Raw genomic sequence first — 12,433 nt, forward strand, 5'->3', positions numbered from 1 at the left:
TGTTGAATCCAGCTTATTACTGTTCTAATATCTGCATCTTTTTGCTGCTCTTCTGCTAAGTTAAGGCTAATTAAATTGTCTGTAAGATCTGGGAACTCATCTAATGGATTTGGATACTGAATTGAATTTACTTCTTGTTTTCCTTTAAGTTTTAATAGCCCTTGTATTTCTGTGATCGGTAAATTATTCTGTTCCTTTTTCTAATCTTTATAAACTCCGAGTCTTTTAAGTACGTCAAGTTCAGCACTAATAATTTCATCGTCAAAATTTTCAATATCAAATAATACGTTCAGTTCAACATCAGGGTTTTGGGCTTCTGTGTCTATTTCTATTTCTCTAACAGGAATTCTATCTGTTAACTTTAAAGAAATTGTTGCTGTTTTATCGTTCTCCATTCTAGAGAGGAAATCTGCTGTGCAGTTAGCGCGTCCAGGAATATGAGCAATTACTATGTTAAAGGCGAGTAAACAATTCCGAAGAGATGGCGGTATTACTTTTGATTGAAAGAATTGTGTGAGGCTTTTGTTATCAGTGAGTATGATTACTTCATTCTAGAGATTAATTCTTCTGCATAATTAGCGCGTCCTAGAACTACTATTTTGTTGGCAAGTAATCTGTCTGAACAATTCCAAAGAGATAGCGGTATTACTTTTGATTGGAAAAATTGTAAGGCTTTTGTTGTCAGTAAGTGTAATTAATTGTTTCCTCGACCCTTAAATGTAATGTGAAAAATCATCCAGTGCATAGTAGAAAGCTAGGAAATCTTTATAGCAGATACAGAAGTTCAATTGATTTGCATTGAGCAAGTGCGATCCAAACGATACGGGAGCGTATGTTTTCTTTTCTTTCTATCCAGTTTCATTTACAAAGTCTTCCACCATTAGAAAAAACCTGCACCGCGGTAACTAGCGTCACAAAGAATTACATACTGTAAGCCTGGTTTTGGCAATCGCAACGTTACATTTTTGGCTTCCATTAAACCCTTCTTTATTACTTCTAATGCTTTTACGTGTTCATCTGTGGTTTCTATTACTGCATCCTTCTTCAGGAGCTTGTAAAATAATATTAGTTTCTCACCTAAGTTTGGCATGTAATTACGAAAGAATTGCGTGAAGCCGATTAATCGCTTTACTTGCTTTGTTGTTTTCGGCATTCTAAAATTATCAAGGAATTTTGTTACTTTCGATTTTTCTGGTGATATTCCATCTGCACTGATGTTATTTGCAAGAAATTTCACTGTATCAGTTGCAATTTCCCACTTTTCAAGTGACAATTTCAGTCCTGATTGACGTATACAGATAAATATTTCTCGTAAAGAGGGTACCAATTGTTCAAAAGTCGTTACTGCATTTCCAATATCATCCATAAACTGGGTACAATTTCCTGAGGCTAAGCATGGTTCCAAATAATGTCTAACAAATGAACTAAATCCGGGTACTGACTTATTTAATCCCTGGGCAAGGCATCTATATGCATAGGTTCTCGAAGCAAAGTTAAATGATAGCAGTTGCACTGATACATCATCTGCCATTCATTTGCACACAGTGGTATGCTTCAGAACAATCAAGTTTCGTAAATAACTTTTTCCCTGCGAAGTAATTTATTGCGTCGCTCATACTCGAAATCGGCAAATTCGTATTCACATAATCGTTTTTCAACAAGTGGTTTACTTTTCTCAAGTCAATTAACAGTCTAAGTCTTCCTGAATTATTTCGTTGAGCGAAAAGAGGACCACTATATCTTGATTGAGACAAAGTTGTTATCAGTCCTCAGTCCGTAGTGGTGCATTAATGCTAATTCTACTTGTAGCTCATTCCTCAGATGAACAGGTGTTGATGGGCCTTGTTCATAAATTGGTATTCTTTCTGGAGTTAACTTTATTTTTATATCTGCATTATATCCGACGTCAAATCTGTGTTTCGGAAAGATATCACTGAATTCAACTAATAATTCACCTACTACACTTTTTGCTCATCATTAAGGCCCGATTCCTCCCATGGGAATTCGCTCAAGAAGTTGATTTTGTCCTGATGATTACCCTTTGGGTCTAATTTTTCCATTTCTTGCAGTTTTAACAGTTGCTCAAAAATTTCTCTCTGCAACGGCGACAAATTTGTCGGATCAGGGCACGTTTCAGGCGTTGGGAACCAAAATTTCTCATATTCTGGAGCCGGTTTTGCTGGTGGGGCTTTTCTTTTTCGGGTATCTGTGACTTGAATTAGTTGATTTATTTATGTTAAGTAATTTTCGCTCAATTTTGCAACATTTATTAACTGTGGATCTACTTCTAACAACTTTTCAGCTTTATCTGATGTTAAGAAAGAGAATTTGGCTATTTCTTCGCCTTTATTTATAGTAACTGGGTGTTCAGTAATGTTCAGGACATAGATGTACAGAATATTGTTTCCAGCAACTTTACTTAAAGAGGACGTTATTATTTCGCTATCTTTTTCAAAGATTTCATTCGGAACTATTACTCCACAAAGATCAGTGAATGATTCTAGTTTCTCCTGAAGCTTGCATTCTAGTACTGCTTGTTGATTTGGTTGTAATACTTGTTTTTTCTGTGTATAGACTCCAAATTTAACGGTTTTCTACCCTTCTCTGTTGCTTTTCTGGCTTTATTTCGTTTATTTGTAGAGATGGGTCAGGGAATTTAATGTAGCTTTGTCCTGGGCAGATGCTAACTTTATGTTTAACAAAGAATGGGTTGCCTAATATTACAGGAGTTGTGACAATTAAAACAAGGAAGTCCTCAGTGAATGTTTGTGTGCCCAATTTAAATGTAACTTTAATTGCTTTATCAATTTTAACAGTATTTCCGTTGCCATTTTAACTTTATCTAGATCTCGCTTTTCTCATTCTGCTATTGAATTGATATTTGTGTTAATAAGGTCCATGTAAAACTCTCGGCTTATCACATTTGCAAATGCTCCTGTATCAATTAGTGCGCGTCTATCTAATTCTTCATTAAATTTAACTTTTAAATAGGATAAGGTTCTGCCTAAAAGTGGGACAATGCTGAATAATTGCTGATTATGTGTTACTGGCTTTAATGCGGGTTCAGATACTTGTATTGGGAATTGTAGAGATTTATTCACTTTACTTTTATTACTTTTTCTTTTGCGTTTTCTACGCTTTTTGTTACTTTCACTATAAACAGGTTCTATTACTTTATCTAAACTAGGAATGAACGTGCTTTCGTTATTATAATTAACTGAGTTTTTTTATAATTTTTATTTTGGTTTTTAAAGTTGGGTGGCTTTATTAGCTTTTTTGTTGATTAAATGAGTAATTCATACCTCTCAAAGTTCTATTTTGTGTACCTGCACGTCAAAATTCTTTTGCTTTTTGCATACCATATCTGTCTTGTGCTGCTGTTTGACTATCATAAACTATTCCCTGTCGCATAGGAGCCGGTAAATTGGTCTATTAATAAAAGCTGGATGAACAAATGGGGGACATTCTGGTGGTTCGGCCCAATAATTCCGAGTTTGTTGCTGTTCATTATAATAAAATGGTCTAGGGGTGTTAAATTGTGGTCTCAACTCTCGGTAATTATTCGCACGGGGGGCATACTGTTGCTGGGGCCAATAATTTTGCTGAAATTGACGATAATTAGGCGGTTATTGGCGGTAATTTGGCCGATAATTTTGTTAATGCGGGCGGAAATTTTGTCTATAACGTTGTCTGTAGACTTGTTGTGGGTAATGTGGTGTGAAATTGTTTACTGGGCCTTTTTCTGGTGGCTCATTTTTAGGTGCTGCTTTCTGCTCAAGTTTCTTTTCAAATCCTTTTTGGTTATTAGAGATAACAGTTAATGCTTTCAACATTTTATCAGTATTTGATTCATTCAGTTAATTCGTTAAATCCATCATCAAAGTACTCTTCTCTGTTACAAATCTCCCTTATTGCAATCTGTTGACTAGCTAAGGTGCATAATTGAACGATTGTATCTTGGTCTGGCCTTTTTAATAGCCTAGGCTTAAGCCAATTTGGCATGGACTTAATAGAGAAGCGCTTTATTTGTTCGTTTTTTCTGTTTTCTGACATTTCAAGGGCAGATTTCCTTGCTGCTGTCTTTCTTTCAAATCTACGGGCTTCAGCATCACCTCCTCCTGCTGCCGCTACTACTATTTCAGGTGCTGGATATACTTTATTTGCTTCAGTTCTTAACTTTACTAAGAAATTTTTCACTGTGTCTATTTTTGGATTAAACTTTTGGTTCTCCAACTTTGTTATTCTGATCTCTCTCAAGTCATCTTGTGTGAATATATTTCTAAGAGCTGTTATACTATCCTCAAAGACTAGTCTGGTAGCTTCTGTAGGGTGAAGAAGTATCGTAAGGCATCCCCTTTTAAATGTAATTGCAAAAAATTCGCTTGTTGCGCGCCTGCAATTGCTGCGACTCCGATTGCGCCTGTTATTAACTGTTCAAATTCATAAAAATTGTCCGTTTCTGATCCAGAGAAGGGTTGTGATGTTGATTTGCGCGTGTGCCATTTTGCTTTTTACCCGTATAGATTAGATACTTATCGTTCAATCAGTCTTATTTTCGTTCTAAAGTATTAAATAGCACACTTAACTTAACTTAATGGCGAGATTAATTAGTTAATAGAGTTAAAAGAAGTTAAATCAGTAGCACAAGAAATCAGAAAAGAAACTACTGAAACCATTCGTTCAGAAAATAAAAAAGATGGGCTGCTTATGAACCTATGCCTAAAGCTCCGGTCGAATCGTCAAACTTATATCGTTGAAGCCGTATGGGCCGCCGAAGTCTCATCTTCAAAGGAAAATTCTAGGAAAATTCGCGGGGACCACAAGCCTTGTGGAAGCTGCACTCAGATAGGCAACAGCATTATGACCGAAGTCACTGTTAGATTCATTAACCTCCGGAGCTGGGTGAGGGAATTAAATAGAAATGATTTATTTTTCTGATTAAATTTTTGTATTCACATAATCGTTTTTCAACAAGTGGTTTACTTTTCTCAAGTCAATTAACAGTCTAACTCTTCCTGAATTTTTTCGTTGAGCGAAAAGAGGACTACTATATCTTGATTGAGACAAAGTTGTTATCAGTCCTCAGTCCGTAGTGGTGCATTAATGCTAATTCTACTTGTAGCTCATTCCTCAGATGAACAGGTGTTGATGGGCCTTGTTCATAAATTGGTATTCTTCTTTCTGGAGTTAACTTTATTTTTAGATCTGCATTATATCCGACGTCAAATCTGTGTTTCGGAAAGGTATCACTGAATTCAACTAATAATTCACCTACTACAGCTTTTTGCTCATCATTAAGGCCCGATTCTTCCCATGGGAATTTGCTCAAGAAGGCGATTTTGTCCTGATGATTACCCTTTGGGTCTAATTTTTCCATTTCTTGCAGTTTTAACAGTTGCTCAAAAATTTCTCTCTGCAAGGGCGACAAATTTGTCGGATCAGGGCACGTTTCAGGCGTTGGGAACCAAAATTTCTCATATTCTGGAGCCGGTTTTGCTGGTGGGGCTTTTCTTTTCCGGGTATCTGTGACTTGAATTAGTTGATTTATTTCTGTTAAGTAATTTTCGCTCAATTTTGCAACATTTATTAACTGTGGATCTACTTCTAACAACTTTTCAGCTTGATCTGATGTTAAGAAAGAGAAATTGGCTATTTCTTCGCCTTTATTTATAGTAACTGGGTGTTCAGTAATGTTCAGGACATAGATGTACAGAATATTGTTTCCAGCAACTTTACTTAAAGAGGACGTTAATATTATTTCGCTATCTTTTTCAAAGATTTCATTCGGAACTATTACTCCACAAAGATCAGTGAATGATTCTAGTTTCTCCTGAAGCTTGCATTCTAGTACTCTTTGTTGATTTGGTTGTAATACTTGTTTTTTCTGTGTATAGACTCCAAATTTAACGGTTTTCTACCCTTCTCTGTTGCTTTTCTGGCTTTATTTCGTTTATTTGTAGAGTTGGGTCAGGGAATTTAATGAATTTAATGTAGCTTTGTCCTGGGCAGATGCTAACTTTATGTTTAACAAAGAATGGGTTGCCTAATATTCCAGGAGTTGTGACAATTAAAACAAGGAAGTCCTCAGTGAATGTTTGTGCCCAATTTAAATGTAACTTTAATTGCTTTATCAATTTTAACTATATTTCCGTTGCCATTTTAACTTTATCTAGATCTCGCTTTTCTCATTCTGCTATTGAATTGATATTTGTGTTAATAAGGTCCATGTAAAACTCGGCTTATCACATTTGCAAATGCTCCTGTATCAATTAGTGCGCGTCCATCTAATTCTTCATTAAATTTAACTTCTACATAGGATAAGGTTCTGCCTAAAAGTGGGACAATGCTGAATAATTGCTGAACATGTGTTACTGGCTTTGCTGCGGGTTCAGATACTTGTATTGGGAATTGTAGAGATTTATTCACTTTACTTTTATTACTTTTTCTTTCGCGTTTTCTACGCTTTTTGTTACTTTCATTATAAACAGGTTCTATTACTTTATCTAAACTAGGAATGGACGAGCTTTCGTTATAATAATTAACTGAGTTTTTATAATTTTTATTTTGGTTTTTAAAGTTGGGTGGCTTTAATAGCTTTTTTGTTGATTAAATGAGTAATTCATACCTCTCAAAGTTCTATTTTGTGTACCTGCACGTCAAAAATCTTTTGCTTTTTGCATACCATGTCTGTCTTGTGCTGCTGTTTGACTATCATAAACTATTCCCTGTCGCATAGGAGCCGGTAAATTGGTCTATTAATATAAGCTGGATGAACAAATGGGAGACATTCTGAAGGTTCAGTCCAATAATTCCGAGTTTGTTGCTGTTCATTATAATAAAATGGTCTAGGGGTGTTAAATTGTGGTCTCAACTCTCGGTAATTATTCGCACGGTGGGCATACTGTTGCTGGGGCCAATAATTTTGCTGAAATTGACGATAATTAGGCGGATATTGGCGGTAATTTGGTCGATAATTTTGTTAATGCGGGCGGAAATTTTGTCTATAACGTTGTCTGTAGACTTGTTGTGGGTAATGTGGTGTGAAACTGTTTACTGGGCCTTTTTCTGGTGGCTCATTTTTAGGTGCTGCTTTCTGCTCAAATTTCTGTTAAAATCCTTTTTGGTTATTAGAGATAACAGTTAATGCTTTCAACATTTTATCAGTATTTGATTCAGTTAATTCGTTAAATCCATCATCAAAGTACTCTTCTCTGTTACAAATCTCCCTTATTGCAATCTGTTGACTAGCTAAGGTGCATAATTGATCGATTGTATCTTGGTCTGGCCTTTCTAATAGGTTAGGCTTAAGCCAATTTGGCATGAACTTAATAAAGAAGCGCTTTATTTGTTCGTTTTTTCTGTTTTCTGACATTTCAAGGGCAGATTACCTTGCTGCTGTCTTTCTTTCAAATCTACGGGCTTCAGCATCACCTCCTCCTGCTGCCGCTACTACTATTTCAGGTGCTGGATATGCTTTATTTGCTTCAGTTCTTAACTTTACTAAGAAATTTTTCACTGTGTCCATTTTTGGATTAAACTTTTGGTTCTCCAACTTTGTTATTCTGATCTCTCTCAAGTCATCTTGTGTGAATCTACTTCTAAGAGCTGTTATACTATCCTCAAAGACTAGTCTGGTAGCTTCTGGTAGGGTGAAGAAGTATCGTAAGGCATCTCCTTTTAAATGTAATTGCAAAAAAATTCGCTTGTTGCGCGCCTGCAATTGCTGCGACTCCGATTGCGCCTGTTATTAACTGTTCAAATTCATAAAAATTGTCCGTTTCTGATCCAGAGAAGGGTTGTGATGTTGATTTGCGCGTGTGCCATTTTGCTTTTTACCCGTTTAGATTAGATACTTATCGTTCAATCAGTCTTATTTTCGTTCTAAAGTATTAAATAGCACACTTAACTTAACTTAATGGGGAGATTAATTAGTTAATAGAGATAAAAGAAGTTAAATCAGTAGCACAAGAAATCAGAAAAGAAACTACTGAAACCATTCGTTCAGAAAATAAAAAAGATGGGCTGCTTATGAACCTATGCCTAAAGCTCCGGTCGAATCGTCAAACTTATATCGCTGAAGCCGTATGGGCCGCCGAAGTCTCACCTTCAAAGGAAAATTCTAGGAAAATTCGCGGGGACCACAAGCCTTGTGGAAGCTGCACTCAGATAGGCATCAGCATTATGACCGAAGTCACTGTTAGATTCATTAACCTCCGGAGCTGGGTGAGGGAATTAAATAGAAATGATTTATTTTTCTGATTAAATTTTTGTTTTGCCCTCTTTTAGTTAATATTTAAGTTATGATTTCAGTAATTTAGCTTATTCTGATGTTATCTGATAATCAGTAATGATGTTGTCAAGGTTAATATCTCTATCTGATTGAAGTTTGTTACGAATAAGGCCAAATTTGCGAGCTTTTTGATTTAAACTTTTTGCTGTTCAATAAATTGCAACACGTTTATCATCTTTATCTAAGACATAAATTACAATGGACTTATAAAATGACGAGGCTTGTGTTTTATTACTGTTTTGCGTGTAGTTAATATTATTTCCTTCAATAGGTTCAACAAAATTGGGGGAAGCGCGACAATTATTAATAGCGAGGAGAATTTGTTCTTTATAAACTGACATAAATAAAGCACCAAAATTAATTTTACAAATTCATTTACTCACGAAATCCTCGTTTGTAAATACCCCGTGTTGTTTTTTCCGTTGTGGCGGCTGTGGTTGAGTTTGCTCCAGTTGTCCACTCAAGCGCTTTTGAATTATTGTTGTATTTAGTCAACAAAGACACAAACACAGTTTCCACCCATTCTTTCCTTTGTTACTTCTTTCTGCATTATCGTATTGCTCGCAAAAGGTGTGCTGGATGCTGGCTGAAGATTCTTGAGGTAATGAAGTGGATGAAAATTTCAAGAAGATTTCGAAAGAAGGAAGAAAATGTCAAATTTATCAAAGAATTAATCGGAGTTTCGGTCCGTTAAACTGGGAAACAGTTAATAACTCCTGTCACCATGTTACGCACTGACTTTTAAAGTCTTTCTCGCTGGATTATTGAGATCATTACATGAAATAAATGATAAGAATTATTGTCATTTTTCATGGACTTATTTTGGTATTTCACAGTGCGATTTTTAGCGGATATATTTTGAATAGATTTTAGCTAGTAATAGCCTTTTGTTGAGCGGTTCGGATGTGCGATATACCCACTAGTTGCCTTGGTTTCTAGAGCTTTTCTTAACCACGAATTAACTCTAAAGAAGTCTGTTCTAACTTAGTTATTTTAGGAAGAACTTCCAGTTCGATCTTTAATTATTATATCAGAAATAAAGACAAAGTTTCAATGATAGAATAAGAAGTTTTAAATTTTTTGCCGAGTTTGATTAGCAACTGATCACTAGACTGGTTCTTGGGTGTTCTGGAGATCATGGGTTCCGCAGGACTGTACCTTGGGCTGTATTGGTCCTTCGCAAATACTTACTGATCTACAAGTTGGGCAATTTCCGGCTTTTGCAAGTCTCTTGATTTTTGTTAAGTACATATACAAGTTCCGTATTAGCACCTACTTTATCAGAATTACTTCACCAAGTACATAGTTTCTCATGAAGTTATTTACCAATTATGTGAATTCATCGTCAGGGAACTCAGAAAGGTAACAATTGAGGCTTTTAGGCACTTAATATATTTATCAGTAAACTGTCAATCTGCGGTTGTTTTTAATAAACATAAACAATTTACGGGTTAGAGGCCTAGATGGAAATACTAGCTATATATGGCCTTGAGATCTATCTTAATATGAACTAAATTTGAGCACTTAATTATCACAAGGAAAATCATCACGTAACTATGTGGGACGAAATAGGGGCGTGACAATTACCATTTACTTTAACAAACAACTCAAAACAAAAATCTATCGCATCGAACGACCACCTAAACAACTAACTCCAACAACAAAAAAACCTTCAGATGCCGTAAAAAATGAAATTATTTACAAAAACCACTGAAAAAAAAGGTCCAACAGGGCAAAAATGCAAAAACACCTCAAAATTGCATCTTAAAGTCCAATATTTGCTTCAAAAGTTCAAAAATGATCCCGGACGTTCTATCACTATCTTAGATAATTGAGACTTTTGGGGAAAGAGGACTTTTGGGGAAAGAGATAAAGCAGCATGTGATCAAAAAAAGATATCGTTCTCTGCGTGACTTTTGTTCAGCAACACACTTCACGTGCGGCATTTGAGTTCCTCTAAAAAACCTCTAAAAATAGAAGCCACCGATTTTTTAAAAAAAATAGATTGCCATCACTCATCTTCGGGTCGTAAAAAAGGTCAAGCAAATTTACTTAACAAAAGACACGCAAGACTGCAATAACTGCGTCAAATTTTTTGGCCGTGACTACAGAAGCATTACGCTTGAGCGCGGTCATACAGTGAAAAGGGCAAAAAATGTGTTTTGACACCCTTTAACAAAATAAAAACCTTATTGGCAGATACTAGGTGGGTTCAATAGCCCCGTCTATCTGTCCTCTCCGAGATATCTTTTGTTATTATGATATGTAATAATGTTGATAATAATGAAAGTAATTAAATTGATTTATTTTATCATAAAAAAGGAGAAATTTAATCTTTCTTTCTTTATTGTGTTATTGGTATTATTTTCGCTAATGGTTACAATACATTACATGACCACTAAGCTTGGGGTGTGAAGGGAAAGGCAGAAAAAACTCACCGTTTCTCGTCTTCTTCAAACAAAGCATTGACCAGGCAAGAAAACATTTCCTGAGAGTCCTGCTGTTCGCGACTCTTGAACATGGGGCAAAATTGGCACAGGCTTTGGAACACCATCTTAGGAGCCATAGCTTGTGTAGAACCACCGGAGTAGTAGGATTTGTACAGTTGGACCAGGGATTCGCTCATACTTCCAAATTCTGGGAAGTCGAGTTTCGTCTTGGCGTCTAGGTGGATGGCTTGGGTGTCCGACAATTTGAGCATCACTTGTCGCAACCATGTTGTTTGCATGATATTCTGCATCACAGAGTTGAAAAAACACGTGTTTCCGAGGTTTGAAAACCCTCTTACTTCACGTTTCAATGTCATTTCTTTTCCAGGTCCAGTTTTAGGTGACCGGTTCGGGGAAGATTCTTTCTTAGGCTGTTGATTATTTTTCTTCGATTGGTGATTTGAGGGTTCGCTTTTTACATAGGCTTCGTTTTCGAATGAGTTTTTAACCTCCATTGGCCAGCAACCTTTGGCCTTTTTGATAAGGGACTGCAGCACCATAATTTTGCTTCCCTCGACTGTAAGTCGTTTCTGACAAGGCACACAGTACAATATTTCTCCCTTCAGTTGTAAAAATAACGCGTGACAATCTGATCTCGGGGTCGCGTGGTGCTCATGAGCATGCGAGAACCCGGAAAGCTCCGCAGTCTGTACCTCAGAATTATCAAAATTCGAGTCCTCACCGTTTTCGTTGTATTGCGATTTTTCGTCTATTTGAGATTTTTCGGCTAGACAGACGACTGCTCCGCATTGTGTACACGCGAAAAGCTGGTTGCCCAACTTGGGTTCATTTTGACAAGGGGTGGGGTTCGGGTTTTTAGGGCTCTTCTTGCAACACTGAACAGATTGTATATGATTGATGGCTTTTCTGAATGACGTACTATTTATGGCTTTGTCGTAATGCTCGCAGAGTTCCTGTGACGTAGGTGTTATAGTATTAGAATTTGGCGGTCTATTGTCTGGTGATTGTTTTCTATGTTGTGCTCGGTTGTTTTGTTTGTTGTTGTTTTTGTTTTTGTTCGCACTGTGGTTATTGGGCGCTTTTTTCTTCTTGTGAGTCATGTTGAACTGACTCTCCGGAACATTATCTGCACCTGAAACCAAGTTTATAGGTCATCATCTATCTTCAGTATTCATTATCTTTTATCAGCCAAATTTGTTTTGAAAACATTTTAATTAGCCTTTTTGCAGTTGCCTTACATTCAACTTACACCTATTGCTTCTAACTACTTTTCACTATAATTTTATATGGACACTTTCTGTCATTAGACCAGATCTTGCTGGACCGTAGAGACCCGATCCCCTTTTTTTCCTAATCTCTATCTGTGCGCACTATCTTAAACTATTCTTAAACTTTTCTTAAATTTTCTTAAACTATTCTATGCTTTTAAATAAGAGTGAATTTGCCTCGCATAAATAAATTCCTTCTATCACTATTAGACTTGATGACCCTCACTAGCAGTTACGAGAGAAAAATAAGAAACCACATGCAAACAACACAAAAAATGTTACGCGTTGGACGTTTAAACAGGAAAAAAATGAGAATTGCTCTATTGTTTTTCAGAGCACAAACGTGTTCACATGCAAGGGTGAAAAATGTCGAAGATTCCTATTTTATTACTTTATAATATAGAATTGCAATAAGACAATTCTAA

At 36.2% G+C, this 12,433-nt stretch overlaps 1 protein-coding gene across 1 annotated transcript in view; it reads right to left on the reverse strand.

The window, feature by feature from the left end:
* Positions 1 to 11,907, reverse strand: part of LOC142353486 (ubiquitin carboxyl-terminal hydrolase 16-like) — a 55,920-nt gene extending 44,013 nt beyond the window's left edge. The window contains exon 1 of the mRNA XM_075405740.1: positions 10,729 to 11,907. Within this exon, the coding sequence (XP_075261855.1) occupies positions 10,729 to 11,840 (1,112 nt within the window). The 5' untranslated portion in view covers positions 11,841 to 11,907. The remainder of the gene's footprint in view (positions 1 to 10,728) is intronic.
* Positions 11,908 to 12,433: the final 526 nt, after the last annotated feature.

The sequence above is a fragment of the Convolutriloba macropyga genome, chromosome 14 (assembly GCF_964194025.1).
Source record: "Convolutriloba macropyga chromosome 14, txConMacr16.3, whole genome shotgun sequence".
Taxonomy (NCBI): domain Eukaryota; kingdom Metazoa; phylum Xenacoelomorpha; order Acoela; family Convolutidae; genus Convolutriloba; species Convolutriloba macropyga.